This window comes from Notolepis coatsorum, assembly GCF_963971535.1.
Source record: "Notolepis coatsorum genome assembly, chromosome: 17".
Classification (NCBI taxonomy): domain Eukaryota; kingdom Metazoa; phylum Chordata; class Actinopteri; order Aulopiformes; family Paralepididae; genus Notolepis; species Notolepis coatsorum.
Window position 1 is genome coordinate 7,924,420 of NC_140181.1, and position 20,000 is coordinate 7,944,419.

At 42.6% G+C, this 20,000-nt stretch overlaps 1 protein-coding gene across 1 annotated transcript; it reads right to left on the reverse strand.

The window, feature by feature from the left end:
• Positions 1-15,789: 15,789 nt before the first annotated feature.
• LOC311244348 (calcium/calmodulin-dependent protein kinase II inhibitor 2-like) lies at positions 15,790-17,157 on the reverse strand (the record flags this gene model as incomplete). Its single annotated transcript, XM_084333812.1, has 2 exons — positions 15,790-15,860; positions 16,989-17,157. The coding sequence occupies 2 exons, from the start codon at positions 17,155-17,157 to the stop codon at positions 15,790-15,792; spliced, it is 240 nt and encodes a 79-aa protein (XP_084189938.1).
• Positions 17,158-20,000: the final 2,843 nt, after the last annotated feature.

Consider the following 20,000-nt stretch of genomic DNA (forward strand, 5'->3'; position numbering starts at 1 on the left):
TATTGCTGTTATGCCCCCCCTCTCCCATCTTTTGAACCCATGATCTTCTATCCCTGGTTTACATTTGTTGTCGTGCGTTATCCATCTCAGTATCTTGGTTTCTTTTTCTAGCTTGTATTTCTTTACTATCTTGTTCCATATATTTATAGTGAATTTGGTAATTGGGTCTATTAGTTGTTCCTTTCTTCTGTATAGCTCCCTGTCTCCTATTAGTGCCTGCACTTTGAGTCCCTCTTTTTTGTTTCTATGTCTTTCCATTTGGCTTCATAATTCTCGTTGCACCAACATGCTACTATTATCAGCTGTGCTGCATAGTAGTAATCTTCTAAACTGGGTATTGCCATTCCTCCTTTCTCCTTTGGTAATTGTAGAGTCACATATCTGATCCTTGGCCTCCCCCCCCCCCCCATATGAATCTTGATATCTGTTTATTCCATTCCCTGAACTGGCTTTGTGGTATTAATATAGGTAGAGCCTGAAATAGGTATAGTAACCTTGGTAATATATTCATCTTTATGATTTCGATCCTTGAGCTAAAGTCTAGAGGTATTACTGTCCATCTTTCTAAGTCTCTTTTGATTTTCTGATTAATCTGTGTATAGTTTGCATCATATAGTCCCTCCACCCCTCTTGTAATATTCACTCCTAGGTATCTGATCCTGTCCATATCCCATTTAATCTTGTATTTATCTTTGATCTCTGTCGTTGGGGTGTAGTTCAATGTTATGGTCTGTGTCTTCGTTACGTTAAGTCTATACCCTGAGTAATATCCATATTCTGTCAGTAAATCCATCAGTGTCGGGAAGCTTGTGTCTGGTTGTCTCATATATACTATCACATCTGCGAACAGTCCTAATTTATGTTCTGTTCCCCTTATCTCCACCCCTTTGATGTCCTCGGTCTGTCTAATTAGTTGAGCCAGTAGTTCGATGAATATATCGAAGAGCGTCGGCGAAAGACAACAACCATTTACTTTAATCCTTGTCGTTGGTTCTTGATATAATGCCCTAATTGTTTTCATCGCGTTTTTGTCTAAACCAAATTCCTCTAATACTTTATATAGGAATATCCAGCTTACACTGTCGAATGCTTTTTCTGCATCCAGGCTAACTAGTACTAACTAGTACTGCACTTCCTCCTCCTTTTTGTATCTCCTCTACTATCTGCACTGTCTTTCTTATGTTATCCTGCGTTTTTCTTCCTTTAATGAATCCGGTCTGGTCTTCGTCTATAATATCTGGCATAAATGTCTCAAATCTTTTGGCTATTATCGATGTATACATCTTGTAATCTACATTAAGTATGGACACTGGTCTGAAGCTACTACATAGTTCCTTATCCTTCCCTTCCTTTGGAATCGTAGTAATTATGGCTTCTTTCCATGAGGGTGGCATTGTTCCTTTCTTCATTGTGTGTCTAAATGCTGCCTCTAATATGGGCCTCAGTTCCTGTCTAAATGTTTTGTAAAATTCCGAAGGGAATCCGTCGCTACCTGGTGACTTATTGTTCTTTGCTTTACTGATCGCATTTCCACTTCCTGTTCTGTCAGGGCAAAGACAACATCAAGGGTCGCGCTGAGCCGACGCCTCGCTGGTACAACCTGGGGAGCCACTGCCAAGACCCTTCGGATATCCACCCAAGCCCTGCTCTTCTCGGCAGCGGGGTACTGTGCCCCAGTCTGGAGCAGAAGCCCACACGTTAAAAACGTTGATGCGGCTACTAACAACGCCCTCCGGATCATCACTGGATGCCTGAAGGCTACACCCGTCTTCCTGCTGCCAGTCCTTGCAGGAATCGCACCAGCTGGCCTACGACGAGAGGCTGCCACTCTCGCCCTAGCAAGGAAAGCAGTGAAGCATGACTGGCACACCCTACACAACACCACAACAACAACAACAACAACAGCACCTATGAGAAGACTCAAGTCCCGCCACCCCTACAACAAGACGGCACAAGAGATGCTCCGTTCCACCACTGAGGACCTGTCCAGAAAGAAGAGAGAGTGGGAGAGTGCTGGGCCAACCCGTATCCACCACTACATCTGGGACTGGTGGATATTGCTTGTATTATGTTCTGTTTACATTTTGTACAATCGTCGTTTCTGTAAATGAAGGAAACCTCAGAAGCTTACGATTTTAAATAAAGGTTGGAATGAAATGAAAAAATATAGTTCACTTAATTATGATCCCCAAAAATCCATGGCCGAAAGGAACAGGAAGAAGAAATTGATTGTACCTGCCCCATACACACATACTGATAGGCTGTTCATAGTGCAATGTTTACCAAACCAAACTAAATGTACTTATTTTGCAGAAATGAAAACACCAACACAATTAAATTAACATAAATAAATAAATGTTCTGTATCAGTTAAATTGCATATTTACTGAGGTTCATTCATTTATACACACACACATTTATCTATATATTTATGGTACACTGTTCTATTATATAATGTATTATTCTATATTATACTTCTATATACTATACTATTATACTACTGTATATAATAATAATAATCTTTTCTTATTTTATTATACTATAACTAAATCATACAATTTATACTACACTATATTATATATATATATTATTATATTATTACATTTCTGAGCATCCCTTTATGTGTGTGTGTGTGTGTGTGTGTGTGTTCTTCCTGGACACTTTACACTTTACATTTTTACACTTATTATTACTGTACATTTTACTGTATATTTCTGTATATTCTTGGCTGGATAGTTGTATATTTATTTTGTTCAATGTGAGCGATCTGTAGTGTGCCAAATTTCCCTCGGGATTATTAAAGGATTTCTATCTAGTCTATCTATCTATCGTTGGTCTGAGAAGCTGTACAGTACAGTGTTGACCTCAGTGTGACTCTTCTATCCCAGTCCATTGATTGGCCGATTGATTGATTGATTGATTGATTGATTGATTGATTGATTGATTGAAAACTGTATTAACAGATTGCAGAATGGGTACAATACAGTACGGCTCAATACACACAATTGTTAAGGGGATGCAGACCAGAGAAAGACGTTCGTCTTGTTTACATCAGGGTCCCCCATTTTCAATTCATCAGGACATTTATGACATACAGCAGGTACACAGTACTGTTACATTTGTGACATACAAGATATGCAAATATACAGTACTGTTAAACAGAGATCCTAACAGAAAATATATACGAGGGGGAGGAGACTGTACAGTGGGAGGGGGGGGGCGGGGGTTTGGACATTTACGGGGGCCAGTTTCGAATGGCAGCCTCCTGTAGATGTCGAGGTGACGTCGAGGTGGATCTTCGTTCTAACCGGCAGGAAGTGTCACATGGCTGTTGTTTACTGCAGCGCGGAGACTCAGTAAGGTGTCTTATCTTTTAACGAGTGCGAATCCGAGAAGAATGAGTCATTCGCTTTTGGTTTTCAAAGAAATGGTTTGTATGGCTCTCAAAGATGTACAGTCTGATTTTGCCTCCTTGCAGCATCCTCGCATTATGACTCAAAAACTGCTATTGAATGGTAGCAAAACAAAGGCAATGGTATTTTCTCCAACTAGGCCAACTGCCCCCCCCCCCCCCTAGTGTGAACGGCCAGCCAAGCTGGTGATTCGAACAGGCGAATCCAGCGTCTCTGGCGTTGGTGACGAACGCAATCTCCGCTACGCCACCTGACCACCCCAAGAATCTAGATTTTAAACATCATATTGATGCTTTAATCAAAAAACTTAAATACACAGTTGCTTTTTTCTATATAGGGTTAAATCATGCTTTTCCCCCTCGCCTCCCGGAAACAGGTGGTTATGGCCCTTGATTTGTGACAACACTAGACTATGGCGACATAGTTTATAGATGTGCTTGTCCTACTGCCCTAACTCGATCCGCTTTACCACGCCGCTCTGAGATTTATCTCCAGCTCACCTTATAGGACGCATCACTCTATTCACTGATTGGTTGGACTTCACTGGTTACACACAGGTTGCAGCACTGGTGTGTTTTTATATATAAGGCTGTTCTTGGAAAACCTCCATGGACCATGGTACATCAGTTCCAAGCTTGAATGAATTCAAAACTCGCTCAACCTCAGATCCAGCACCTGGATGCGCTTTAAAATACCGCCCGTGCGGACCGGGCCTGGAAGGACCTCCAGACACGTCTCAAATGGGCCTCTCCTTTCCACCTCCTGCTCCGGCTTTGATGTTGAATTTTAAATGTTGGTTGATTGCTATTGTTTTATTGTGCTTTTTAACTGAATTTGACTTTTCATTTAAAATATCGGTTGTATGGTAGTCTACTGTATGTGTATTGTGTCTTGTTGTTATGTATGTTTTGTCATAATTGGTGCTTGCCTTCTTGGCCAAGCGACAGTGGCTCAGGAGGTAGAGCAGTCATCTCGTTATCCAGAGGTTCCCGGTTCGATTCCCGCTCCTCCCCCAGCAGCGTGTCGAAGTGTCCTTGAGCAAAGACACTTAACCCCTACATGCTCCCGATGAGCAGGTCGGCACCTTGCACGGTTGCCTCCGCCGTCGGTGTGTGAATGTGTGAGTGAACGGGTCAAATGTGAGGAACAAATTGTAAAGCGCTTTGGATAAAAGCTGCTATATAAAAAAGCAGCCATTTACCATTTTATTTACCATTTGGCCAGATCACCCTTTAAAAAGAGACCTCGGTCTCAATGGGTTTTTATTTTCTGGTTAAATAAAGGTTTGATTTGATTTGATTAGATTTTTGAATGTTACAAATGTGAATAATTCTTATTTTGTTATTTATTTATTTTTTAGAAATTATGTTTTTGAGTCTTAATTTGCTATGAATGCTAAGAATATAGGACAGGCAATAAGCATTATGCTAGTTAGACCGTTGAATGATACTACTACAATAGCTGCGACCGTGTACACATGCACACACATGCACACACACACACACACACACACACACACACACACACACCATGACACACTTGACCTCCATGTCACATCAGCCTCCTAGGGGGAAAACTGTTTTTTTTTCTCCCGAAGTGGGTTATGCTTAGAGTTTGGAATCAGGGCTGGTTGTCCATCGCCCTGCTCTAAAGATCAACTCTAAGCATAACCCACTTCGAAAGAGGGCCAAAGCAGAGGGCCAAAGCAAAGCACATAACCACTTCGAAGCAGAGAATATATATGTACAAGGCGGAAGAGCCCTTTGGAGCTAAACCAATCAGAGAGGGTCTTCGCTGTACGCGGGCTAGCCAATCAGAGAGCGTCTTCGCAAACTGCGGCGAAAAAAAATCACGCGGGAAACTGCGGCCCGCTAAAGTGAAAAGTATCGGGGCGGGGCTAACCTTCACCAATGGAAAAGGAACTTTTGAGTGTGTGTGTGTGTGTGTGTGTGTGTGTGTGTGTGTGTGTGTGTGTGTGTGTGTGTGTGTGTGTCTGTAAATGGTAAATGGCTGCATTTATATAGCAGCTTTTATCCAAAGCGCTTTACAATTTGACCCATTCACTCACACACTCACACACCGACGGCGGAGGCGACCATGCAATGTGCCAACCTGCTCATCGGGAGCAATTCGGGGGTTAAGTGTCTTGCTCAGGGACACTTCGACACGCTGCCCGGGGAGGAGTGGGAATCGAACCGGGACCCTCCGGATTACCAGACGACTGCTCTCTACCTCCTGAGCCACTGTAGTCAGTTGGGCCTGTTCAGCCGGGAAGGGATCTGGGGGAGATCCTGAATTTCCCCACCAAGGGGATCAATAAAGGAATATCTTATCTTATCCCCCAGCGTTTACATCCATGCTCTCCCAGTGAAACCCCTCGCCGTCAGGTGAAAAGAAGCAGCTGGCGACTCCACATGTATCGGAGGAGGCACGTGGTATATAGTCTAGACGCTACACCCTCCCCAGACCGACGGGGGGGGGGGCAGCGCAACGGCCTGGAAGGGAATTGGTATAACGACTAAATTGGGGAAGGGAGCAAAATGATAAAAGGTAAAAATGATAAAAAACACTATACACATGTTTATTGCATATTAACAGACATACAATATTGACCTACAGTGTTCCATCTCAAATTATTCCTTAGGATCCTAGTTTCCCAATGGTATGTGGCACCTACTTCTGACTTTGACCTTGACCTTGGAACCACCTGAAAAGGTCTTAGGGCTTAAGTGGTTAATTATCCCTTATGAGCTATTGTTTGGAAACATTTTAGGTTACAGTCCAAGCACCTTGGTCATTGTTTTTTTTTTTTTTGCACGCATTTTTTTCTGTCCACTCTGACCGGGAAGCGTGTTGCTTATTAACAGCGGAACAGTGCAAAAATGCTTCCGCATTCGTCACCGCACGCCACTACGGTAATGCGCCTTCCCTTTTCCTTCGCCCAGGTGCGCGCATGCGCATGAGATCCCCGCTTGGTTCGACACATATTAACACGCTTTGGTTCAATTTAATCACGCTTTGGTTAATCACCATGTACACGTGATGGACGCAGCAGGCGATCACTCCTACTGTTATTCAGCTGCGCCGAGGTACATGATTGATTGATTGATTGATTGATTGATTGATTGATTGATTGATTGATTGATTGATTGATTGAGCACTACTACAAATATAGTAAATTACCTTTTATCAAAATATTAACCATTAAATAAAGGTTGTAATTCCTTCATAGTTAAAGACAGTAGAGGTTATACTTTATTATCTAAAGATGGTAAGTTAAGAGTGTTGTGTTCACTCATAGTTAAATACAGTAGAGGTTGAGTACTTCATTATCTAAAGATGGTAAGTTAGAGTGTTGTGTTCACTCATAGTTAAAGACAGTAGAGGTTGAGTACTTTATTATCTAAAGATGGTAAGTTAGAGTGTTGTGTTCACTCATAGTTAAAGACAGTAGAGGTTGAGTACTTTATTATCTAAAGATGGTAAGTTAGAGTGTTGTGTTCACTCATAGTTAAATACAGTAGAGGTTGAGTACTTTATTATCTAAAGATGGTAAGTTAGAGTGTTGTGTTCACTCATAGTTAAAGACAGTAGAGGTTGAGTACTTTATTATCTAAAGATGGTAAGTTAGAGTGTTGTGTTCACTCATAGTTAAAGACAGTAGAGGTTGAGTACTTTATTATCTAAAGATGGTAAGTTAGAGTGTTGTGTTCACTCATAGTTAAAGACAGTAGAGGTTGAGTACTTTATTATCTAAAGATGGTAAGTTAGAGTGTTGTGTTCACTCATAGTTAAAGACAGTAGAGGTTGAGTACTTTAATATCTAAAGATGGTAAGTTAGAGTGTTGTGTTCACTCATAGTTAAAGACAGTAGAGGTTGAGTACTTCATTATCTAAAGATGGTAAGTTAGAGTGTTGTGTTCACTCATAGTTAAATACAGTAGAGGTTGAGTACTTTAATATCTAAAGATGGTAAGTTAGAGTGTTGTGTTCACTCATAGTTAAATACAGTAGAGGTTGAGTACTTCATTATCTAAAGATGGTAAGTTAGAGTGTTGTGTTCATTCATAGTTAAAGACAGTAGAGGTTGAGTACTTTAATATCTAAAGATGGTAAGTTAGAGTGTTGTGTTCACTCATAGTTAAAGACAGTAGAGGTTGAGTACTTCATTATCTAAAGATGGTAAGTTAGAGTGTTGTGTTCACTCATAGTTAAATACAGTAGAGGTTGAGTACTTTAATATCTAAAGATGGTAAGTTAGAGTGTTGTGTTCACTCATAGTTAAATACAGTAGAGGTTGAGTACTTCATTATCTAAAGATGGTAAGTTAGAGTGTTGTGTTCATTCATAGTTAAAGACAGTAGAGGTTGAGTACTTTATTATCTAAAGATGGTAAGTTAGAGTGTTGTGTTCACTCATAGTTAAAGACAGTAGAGGTTGAGTACTTCATTATCTAAAGATGGTAAGTTAGAGTGTTGTGTTCACTCATAGTTAAATACAGTAGAGGTTGAGTACTTTAATATCTAAAGATGGTAAGTTAGAGTGTTGTGTTCACTCATAGTTAAATACAGTAGAGGTTGAGTACTTCATTATCTAAAGATGGTAAGTTAGAGTGTTGTGTTCATTCATAGTTAAAGACAGTAGAGGTTGAGTACTTCATTATCTAAAGATGGTAAGTTAGAGTGCTGTGTTCACTCATAGTTAAATACAGTAGAGGTTGCGTACTTCATTATCTAAAGATGGTAAGTTAGAGTGTTGTGTTCACTCATAGTTAAATACAGTAGAGGTTGAGTACTTCATTATCTAAAGATGGTAAGTTAGAGTCTTGTGTTCACTCATAGTTAAAGACTGTAGAGGTTGAGTACTTTAATATCTAAAGATGGTAAGTTAGAGTGTTGTGTTCATTCATAGTTAAAGACTGTAGAGGTTGAGTACTTTAATATCTAAAGATGGTAAGTTAAGAGTGTTGTGTTCACTCATAGTTAAATACAGTAGAGGTTGAGTACTTCATTATCTAAAGATGGTAAGTTAGAGTGTTGTGTTCACTCATAGTTAAATACAGTAGAGGTTGAGTACTTTATTATCTAAACATGGTAAGTTAGTTAGAGTGTTGTGTTCAGTCAGACAGTAGACAAGTAGAGGTTGAGTACTTTATTATCTAAACATGGTGAGTTAGAGTGTTGTGTTCATTCATAGTTAAAGACAGCCGAGGTTGAGTAGTTTCTTCTGATATTCCATAGTAAAGTACACGTTAACGTTACAATGTGTTGTGTTCACAACACTGTTTAGTCTGACGACGCGTCGCGAAGTACACGTTAACGTTACAATGTGTTGTGTTCACAACACTGTTTAGTCTGACGACGCGTTGCGATAATATACTATATTCCATAGTAAAGTACACGTTAACGTTACAATGTTGCGTTGTGTTCACTCATAGTTAAAGACAGCCGAGGTTCGCTAACGTTACAATGTTGCGTTGTGTTCACTCATAGTTAAAGACAGCCGAGGTTCCAAGTGATTCGTTGCAATGTACGCGGAAATGCCATATGCATTTGTCTAAGCGGGCGTGAAAAGAAAGGCGCATTACCGTAGTGGCGTGCGGTGACGAAAGCGGAAGCATTTTTGCCCTGTTCCGCTGTTAATAAGCAACACGCGACCGGGAACCTAATACTTTTTGTTTTTACTCCATTAAATGTGGTGAAGTACAAGTATAATTTTAGCTTATTTTTTATTTTTGTATCTACTTTTTCTACTTATCTTTTTATTTTTCTCCCATCTCAATTTCGTATTGCCAATTCTCCCCTCCCCCGTCTTGAACGTTGCTAGACTATGCCTCCCACTGGTCGGCTGTAGTGAGGATAGAAGCCTTGCATCACGTGTCCCCTCCGGTACACGAGGAGGCAGCCTGTCGCTTCTTTTCACCAGACAGCGCGGACTCTCAGTGGCGAGGAGTAACGCGTGGGAGGCTCACGCTGCCCCCGATACTTCCTGTCTCTGCTGTACAGGCGTCACCCAACCGACCTGTAGGAGTCGCTGTCCACAACGTCCAATCCCCACCCATCGACTTTCCACCCGCTGGCTCTGCCAAATGAGCCAGTACGACGGCCCGCCCAAGTCGAAGGCAATGCTGAGACTGGGATTCGATACCGGAGTCTCTTGCATTGGTGACGAGCGCAATCTCCGCTACGCCACCCAGCCGCCATATTTTTTGTATTTTTGAATGCAGTGAAGTAAAAGTGAAAGTCACAATGAATATAAAAAATCTAGTATAGACGCTCCCAAAAACTACTTAAGTACTGTATTTGTTACTGTAACAAAAAAGCACTTGCATACTCATTCACACAATCACTCAACCTGGTTCCATTGTGTGGTTCTAGCCTTACAGGATGGCCATGTGACCAGACAGCCACGCACACGCACGCACGCACACACACACACGCACACGTATGCGCACACGCACGCACACACAGCAACAAAAACATCAGTCCAGAGGCGCTGGCAAGAAGACGTCAATAACCTCTGTAGGAGTCGCTGTCCACAACATCCAATCCCCACCCACCGGCTTTCCCACCCCCTAATACAGGCAGTGGGCAAGGCGCTCGCCACTAACGCAGGAGATGCTGGGTTCGAGCCCAGCTCCCGGCGTTGCTACCAGCTTGGCCGGTCGTTCATACTAACACAATTGGCAGTGTTAGGGGTGGGAAAGAAGGTGGGTGGGGATTGGACGTTGTGGACAGCGACTCCTACAGGTCGGTTGGTGCGCCTGTACAGCAGAATCAGGAAGCAACCCCTCCCACGCGTTACTCCTCGCCACTGAGAGATCGCGCTGTCGGGTGAAAAGATGCGACGGCTGCCTCCTCGTGTACCGGAGGGGACACTGGTATCGAATCCAGCTGTCAGCGGTACCTCCGGCTTGGTCGGTCGTCAATACTAACCAATTGGCAGTGTTAGCGGGTGGGAAGCCGGTGGGGTATGTATCCTGGTCGTTGTAAACAGTGACTCCTACAGGTCGGTCAGGGTGCCTGCTCAGCGAGGAAGGGAACTGGGGGAAGTAGTGTGACTGAGCCTCCCACACGTTACGCTCCCCCAGTGAGAGTCCTCGCTGTCAGGTGAAAAGAAGCGGCTGGCTGACTCTGCATGTATCGGAGGAGACATGTGATAGTATCTATCAACCCTCCCTAGATCCTAGCCGGCAAGTGGGGGGCAAATGCGCGCAACGACCAGGAAGGGGAGGGGGGAATTGGCATAAAAAGGAGGAGAAAAAGTTTATATTTTTTTTCTTTTTTTTACAACATGTGACTTTATAAACAGTGGATTTGTGTTATTCATATAGTAACCAGCCTTACAGCATACAGTTTAAAAGAACACACTCGCCCAAGTCAAAGTGAGAATGATAAAAGGGGCGGGGCTATACCCATTTGTTTACATTTGGATTACAGATTAATTTCATGTACTTGTTGCACTGCCCGCAGTGTTGCCCCCGTCTCAGAGGAGTTGTTTGGTAAATCTTGCGGGGATCCAAATCAGATCTTGCGGGGCTGATGCTGGATCCAACAGGAGGAGGGACAGCTACAACTGAGAGACTCCTGGGAGAGTCAACGATGTGTTTCACTACACACATGAGTGCATGATTACCAACTGTCCGTCTGCAACACTACTATCACCGACATCTAAGAAGGGAGATCCCCCCTTGAACGGCCCTTCTAAGGTTTCTCTCCTCCACACTGCCTGTGGAGCATTTCTTCCTATTAGTGAGGTTTTCCTTACCTTCGCGTGGGGTATGTCTGGGAGGGTTGCATTTATTTATTTTATTTATTTAAATTTTCTTGGACTTTATGGTGTTTTTGTTTTGTTCTTGATTTATTGTGATGTTTCTTCTTGGCTTGTTTAAAGAAGACGTGTACATGGGGACATTAACGTGTGTTGTCGGGCCTTACAAATACATTTGATTGGATTTGATTTCTGCTTATAATATCAGTCTTGTGAGAGCGCTAGAAGTGGGGGTTTGATGTCATTGGACACATTTCAAGTTGAAGAAGTTATTTGTCGAATGAGCGATTAAGTTGATTTAATTTACAAATCTGTAAGATTGTGTTACCCCACTTTCATCTAGTTGTCTGTAAGAAATACCTACTTAAATCTAGTGCTCACCAGGGATGTGCTTTTTTCAAGAAACAAGTGTTTAACCCGTAACTGCCGCACAAAGGGTTAACCCTTTCACTGCCACACTACAGAAGGTTAACCCTTTACTATCACACTACAGACGGGTTAACCTTCTGTAGTGTGGTAGTGAAAGGGTTAAGAAATGATCAAACAAACAAAGAAAAAAACTGAAAGGATGAATGCAAGGCAGCCCTACTCATTTTTATAAACTCACACTGTCGGTTAACAATGTTGGAGAATGTACTTTATTCCAATCAGTGTTCCAAACATGAACAAATTAAATGTGAGCCCGACCACCAAAGATTATAAATAGAAACCGAGACACGTCTTCATTCTCTCACTGGTCGACTGAGCTCTTGATACAAGGACTAACACTAGTTGTGTTTTGTGGCTGTAAAAGGTTTGTTTATATTGGTAACCTTCCATCATAAGCTTTAACATAATGCCAAAATATATATATATATATATATCTGACTGTCACCTAAACCAACAACAGCTGGCATGTCTGTTAGATATGAACCCTTTCACTGCCACACTACAGAAGGTTGAACCTTTACTATCACACTACAGACGGGTTAACCTGCTGTTGTGTGGCAGTGAAAGGGTTAACCTTATCTGTATTGTCGCAGTGAACAAGTTAACCGTGAAAAAGGGTCAAGGGATTCGTGAGAATAGGTTTTTATGGGACAACAGCAGAGCTCAATGTGGACAGCAAAGATTCTGTTCACCTAAATGACTCTGTTTACATAACCTACTGTACATTTTGGTATACGACTATGTTTAGTGTTTACATAACCTACTGTACATTTTGGTATACGACTATGTTTAGTGTTTACATAACCTACTGTACATTTTGGTATACGACTATGTTTAGTGTTTACATAACCTACTGTACATTTTGGTATACGACTATGTTTAGTGTTTACATAACCTACTGTACATTTTGGTATACGACTATGTTTAGTGTTTACATAACCTACTGTACATTTTGGTATACGACTATGTTTAGTGTTTACATAACCTACTGTACATTTTGGTATACGACTATGTTTAGTGTTTACATAACCTACTGTACATTTTGGTATACGACTATGTTTAGTGTTTACATAACCTACTGTACATTTTGGTATACGACTATGTTTAGTGTTTACATAACCTACTGTACATTTTGGTATACGACTATGTTTACCCTAACCTACTTGGTGTAAAGACTTTACTTGGGGGGGGGGGCGACAGTGGCTCGGGAAGGTAGAGCAGTCATCTGGCAATCTGGAGGTTCCCGGTTCGATTCCCGCGGCTCCTCCCCGGGCAGTGTGTCGAAGTGTCCTTGAGCAAGACACTCACTCAACCCCCTAACTGCTCCCGATGAGCAGGTGGGCACCTTGCATGGTCGCCTCCGCCGTCGGTGTGAGAATGTGTGAGTGAACGGGTCAAATGTGAGGAACAAATTGTAAAGCGCTTTGGATAAAAGCTGCACTATGGGGCGACTATAGGAGACTGTGTGAGGCCAGACTTTGATAGATGATGCGGTGGCCAGACATGGATCCCCAGGGGGGTGCCTGGTTTAATGGATTCACTGGTGTCTCTAGGCCACAGAGCTGTTGCCTGCTCCTTGCTCACTATTTGATTAACCCCGTCGCTACCACACTACTGAAGGCTAACCCTTTACTATCACACTACAGACGGTAACCGTCTGTAGTGTGATAGTAAAGGGTTAACCTTCTGTAGTGTGGCAGTGAAAGGGTTAACCTTGTGCATTGTCGCAGTGAAAGGGTTAACCGTTTGGGTGGCGCGGCAGTGAAAGGGTTAAAGGATCAGCCCCAGTGCACGGTGGGTGGAGGTATGACTTCATTGGAGGCCTGTGAAGGTGGAATGTACCATTGGAGGGGCGGGGGGTGGTTGCTTTCTACCGCTTCACCTTTTGTTTTCTCATACACCTGTGTTATGGTTTCGACGGCGTTGGTTTGGATCATATAGTATGTCGGCGTGGCACTGAATCACATCATCCATATATACAGTATTCTGTCTATTCTTTTCACCGGCTCTTATGTCGGCGTCGTCCCACCGGGACGAAGGCCTCGGAGTGGGCCGGGTTAACCCTTTCACTACCGCACTACAGAAAGGTTAACCCTTTACTATCACACCACAGAACTGTCTGCAGTGTGATAGTGAAAGGGTTAGCCTTCTGTAGTGCGGTAGTGAAAGGGCTAACCCTTTGTCGTGTGGCAGTGAAAGGGTTAACATTCTGTATTGTCGCAGTGAAAGGGTTAACCGTTCGTTAGTGTGGTAGTGAAAGGGTTAAATGGTTAAATGGTTGTGTCTGAGGACCAAAATAAATACCAAAAGGACCACATTTACATGTTCTCTCACCATTTATTAGTTCACCAAATACAGTGAAAATGGCATCATAATATACAATGACTCATTCTTAGAATGTCATGACATTTTTGTCGCTTTTTTGCTTCATAAAACGATGTTTCATTATTGAAAATATTAAGGTTTCATCATGCACAACAAACCATATCCAGTTTCTTTAAAAGAATGGTACAAAATAAACAAAATAAAAAATAAAAACAACAACTGTATATAATGTCCAAAATCGGTCAAATAACAACATGTTATTTGAGGATACTCGTAAACAGTGCAATATACTCTAAAATCGCCATTTTCTAACAAATTCATCAACGAAGCTCAAGTCACAGTATACGATTTCTCAATAATAGTTTAACATTGACGTGTGCAGAAACCCCAATCACATTCAGTTAGTCTTTAAAAAACGTCCAACCTTTGATAAAGAGTGAGACCAGTCAACTGAATCGCTTAGATTCTCCGTCACATGTCGTCTCGATCTGTATATCCTCTCTGAAGTATAAATATTTGTGTTGATGAATATTGTAAGACGATAGACTAGCATATCATTTAAATAACAAATATTTAGATATAAAAATACAAATATGAATTTTTTTGTTAAAAAGAAGCGTGCCAGGGGTAAGAGAGTGGTGGCACCTGTGTTGGCACCTGGAGCGAAAAAGTTCATGCAAATAGATGGAGAAATTTAATTTTTAGAAGACGAAAAAACACGAATAATTGCAAGAAATTCAAATAAACAAATAATAGAAAACATCTTTTTTCCCATCGATTTCATGACTATTATTTCAAACATTTACTATAATTTTCCCATCTCTGCTGGCCTCTTCCGATATTTGAGTATTGAAAATGTGAGAAAGATATATATATATATATGTGCAGGCGTCGATTAGCTACATGAAGGCGCCAACCTGAACCTTTAAACCACTGGGGGCAAATGCAAGAAGAAAAATGTATAGCCTATCATTCAATTGAACTGGTGTACTGATTATTTTTCTTTAGTAACGGGCGGGGCCAAAACAAGTGGGCCTGTAATAAAGAAAATATTAACATTGCACCTTCCTCGTATATATATATATGTTTTACATACAATGGGTCTCCTCTCTCTATATATAAGACTTGAACGTTTGGTTGGTCTGTATTAAAAAGCTTTATAGCAGCCACCGGAATGCATTCTCGCCCGACCAGTGCTGAGAGGACAGCTCCCTTTTGAATGCAACGTCTGATTGAATCAACAATGCAAAGCGTGTAGGGGGGGGGGGGGGGGGTCTCGGAGCTTGTTAGCCTATATAGCCTACTGTACAACTATTGAAATACGGCTTGAAATTAGGTTCAGCCTCCAGTTGCAGTGTTTTGTTTGCTTATACAGCGCTGTTGGAAGAAGATGGCTGTGAAGTTATGACAAGTTCATCCATCAGAATTTCAGCAGAGGTTGAGAAACGCGGGAGCGGGTGTCCGCCATCTCGACAACACCTCGCTGCGCAGTGTAGGGGTTAAAAATCGTGATTCGTTTGGAGAATTGCCAGCAACCCCACGGTAAATCTCGGTCTTTTTTCCAGAGTCTCTCTCTCTCTCTCTCTCTCTCTCCCTCTCCCTCCCCCTCTCTCTCTCTCTCCCTCCCTCCTCCGTTTGCCTTCTTCACATCTTCTCTCCCTTTCCCTTCATTCCTCCCTCCTCCTTATCCCCCGTCCTTGTCTTCCCGCGCGTCGTGCAGCCATCGTCGTTTCTCCTCCGTCGTCGTACAATCCTGGAACATGCACACAGCCGACAAGTGCTTCATCATCAAATCGGTGATCAAAATAAAAAGTCTGCGATATGGCAGCAGCACCGACGCCGTTTCCCCCCGTTTAGACGCCCGGTGACGACTTGTCCGTCATGCCCTGCAGCACCTCGTCTATTCGGTCGTCCTCGATGACAACTGTGGAGGGAGAGAAGGGCGGACGATTGTGTTTACTCTCAATGGCACAATGTACAGGGTCTCGTTCTCCAACTGACTGACCACAACAAAGGGGCTTTCTCTCAGGGCCATTTGAGACCTTTTCGGGCAAGACATGAATATAGACAATATATTATAATATAATATTAATTATATAATTATGTTTTATTGGGACGGTTGGTGAATCCCAAAATCGGCCCGAAAAGGTCTCAAATGGCCCTAAGAGAAAGCCCTTTTTGTCGTAAGTCCTTATTATGGCACTCTAACGATATATTTTAAACGATATTATATGCTATACTGCAGAAAGTGAGACAAAGCGAGACGATGATTGATGTAGTGCAATGCAACGATGCAAAAATAATATCCCTTTGCACATTTCTGACTCTCACGTATTTAAGCAATTTGTGAAAACAATGCAAAAAGAACAATGCCATTCCCTATGATGGCGCAAAAAAAGGTCAGTCTTAGCGGGTGCAGTGTTTACGTGCACATAGGGATATTATATTTCATATTGGACGTGTTATAGGGCACTGCGTCCTCTTAGAAGACATTGGCTCGTGCATCACAACACCATATTTCTTGCCAATGCAAATTATGAAACCAGTTATTTCTATAAGGGGTCAACAAATTGCACATTTTTGCTGATTGCTTATTAATGGCATTTCTGTGAGGCATATTATATACATTATAATAATAATAACGCAGGACCTCTTTAGAGACGCCTTTATTCGACAATATGATGCAACGACATGGGACATGCAATGGGCGGCACACACACACACACACACGCACACACGCACACACTCACACACACGCACACACACACACATGCATTGTCTTTCTAGACATTAGTTATGTTATATCACATACACATGTCATGTTTTCATAACTCGCATATTATACATTATAATAATAACGCAGGACCTCTTTAGAGACGCCTTTATTCGGCATGATGCAACGACATGGGACATGCAATGGGTGGCACGCACACACACACACGCACGCACACACACGCACACGCACACACACACATGCATGGTCTTTCTAATCTAGACATTACTTAAGGTATCACATATATATATATATGTCATGTTTTTTCATCCTCCTCACCTCGCTTGGCTCTGCCGATCTGGCCCAGCTTCGGGGGCCTCTTGGTCTGCGAGCCCGAGAAGAACGCGTTGGTGTCCTGAAGTCCGCAGCTAAAGGTCATCTGGCTGACCTCGCTGTCCGCCCCGTAGCCGCTCATCTTGCCCTCGCTGTACGGCAGCACCTCGGACATGACGGTGGCAGGCTGGCAGGACGAGGACCGGACCGCTCAGCGATAACAAGCGATGATGATGATGGAGGGAAGGAAAGGAGAACAGATCACAGTCGGCGCGGCGGCTATAAGGTGACAACAGCCCACAACAAGAAGATCCTTATTGCTGCTGGTGGTGGTGGACGGTGGTGGTATAGTTTGCACTTCTGCGAGTTTGTCCTGTGCAGGAATCCCTTTTCCTCGATATATATATATATATATATAGCAGTCGCGATCACTCAACCAATCAATCAATCAATCAATCAATCAATCAATCAATCCGTGATGATCAGAAGAAGTCCCGTCGTCCGATGTGGCGTTGTTGTTGCTTGCGGGGTGGTGCGGGTCTGTGTCTGTGTGCGGTGGTCTCTCTCTCTGTTGCGGTGCGGTGGTGATAAGGATGGCGATGTGCTCTTCACCTGCGTGTTGCTGGCTGCTGTCTGCTGACGGGAGCGGGAGATCCCGGGATCATAAAGGAGGACAACCCACCAGGCGGCGGCGCGCAGGACCGAGCGCTGATGATGATGATGATGCTGATGAAGTCATCCATCCGGGGGGGTTGGGTTGAAGCGCGCGCGGGCGCGTGCACGGTGTGTATTATTACGGGGACTCCGAATGTTAGAGAGGATATAGTGAGAGGGTGCCATCAACAGGCGAGCGATGTAAATGCCCTCTCTCTCTCTCTCTCTCTCTCTCTCTAGCTCACGAATCCATCGCATGCAGCATTTGAGCGAACCTTTAAGGATGACTAAAATAATATATATATAGGCTATATATATATATATATATATATATATATATAGAGAGAGAGAGAGAGAGAGAGAGAGAGAGAGAGAGAGAGAGAGAGAGAGAGAGAGAGAGAGACAGAGACAGAGACAGAGAGAGAGAGAGAGACAGAGAAAGAGAGAGAGAGACAGAGACAGAGAAAGAGAGAGAGAGAGAGAGAGAGAGAGAGAGACAGAGACAGAGAAAGAGAGAGAGACAGAGAGAGACACAGAGAGAGACACTGTTCCTGTTTGCGGACGACTCAGCCCTGCTGGTCTCTGACAAGAACAAGTTACATGTTGAAAAAACCCTCAGCTCGGAACTAGGCAAAATCTGCACCTGGCTCGCTGATAACAAACTATCATTACACCTGGGCAAAACAGAGTCCATTCTCTTCGGTTCAAATAACAAACTCAGCAAGACCGACGGCTTCTCAGTTACAGTGCAGTGACAATATTGTCACAAGGAAAGAAGATATTACCTACCTGGGTTCCATCCTAGAGGCAAATCTTTCCTGTGACAAAATGGCATCCAATGTAATAAAAAAAGTCAACCAACGAACTAGATTCTTGTACCGGATCTCCTCTCTGGTAAACAAGAATACCCTGAAGACTCTACTACTTGACCTGAACCCCAGAACCCACCTCACCCCTGCCCACTTTGACAACCTAGGATGGCTTAGAGTAGACGACAGAGTACAGCAACTTGCAATGGGCCTGGTCTACAAGATACACTATACAAGTTCAAGTTCAAGTTCTTTAATAGTTGTCATACAGAAGTACAGAATACTTTCATACAAAATGCTTCTTACTGTTACGCTCCAGAGACTGTGCTAGACAAGATGGTGATATACGACCGGGGTGCCCATGTACATGTCAAAATACTTCCCAAAGGTCAGTGAATACCACAACCACTACACCAGAGGAAGCTCAACAAATCATGTTAAACCCAGATTCGGCTCAAACAAGGGACTAAACACGTTTCGCAATTATGCCACAACAATGTGGAACGCCCTACCCAAAGCTGTAAAGGAATGTGAATCCCTGCCCACATTCAAAACCGCTCTTAAAGAGCACCTACGGGAGGCTGCAATTCGAAACTGGCCACCGTAAATGCCCAAAACCCCACCACCTCCTAATAGACAGTCTCCTCCCCACCGCATGTATATATTCCCTCCCCGCCGTATGTATATTTCTCTCCCACCCACCCACCCCCTCCTAATGTACAGTCCCCTCCCCATCATATGTATATACTCTGTCAGGATCTAGGGGTAACAGTACTGTATATTTGAATACCGTTTATGTCACAAATGTATCAGTACTAAATACCTATATGTCCCTATGCCATAAATGTCATGTATGTTGTGTATGACATAAATGTCTATATGAATTGAAAATGGGGGACCCTGATGGAAACAAGACAAACGTCTTTCTCAGGTCTGCATCCCCTTAACAATTGTATGTATTGAGCCGTACTGTATTGTACCCATTCTGCAATCTGTTAAATAAAGTTTTCATTCATTCATTCATTCACCCAGAGAGAGAGAGAGAGAGAGAGAGAGAGAGAGAGAGAGAGAGAGAGAGAGAGAGAGCAGAGAGAGAGACACACAGACAGAGAGAGAGACAGACAGACAGAGACAGAGAGACAGTGTTCTAAGTACAGTAAAAGCCAAATTGGATTCTTACCAAATGATCGTACCTCTGACCATATATACACTCTTAAAACCCTAATTGACATTCACTTGAAACAGAACAAAAACAAAATATATTCCTGCTTTGTCGATTTTGAAAAAGCTTTTGATTCAATTTGGCACAAAGGTCTCTTCTTCAAGATTCTAGAAAGTGGTGTTGGAGGAAATACATATGACTTGATCAAATCCATGTACACAAAAAACAGATGTGCTGTTAGAATTGGCAATAAAAGAACACATTTCTTCACCCAGGAGTCCGCCAGGGGTGCAATTTAAGCCCAACGCATGTTTAATATATATATAAATGAATGAGCAAAGTTATTAGAACTTTCTACTGCACCCGGTCTGACTTTGCACGATACAAATGTAA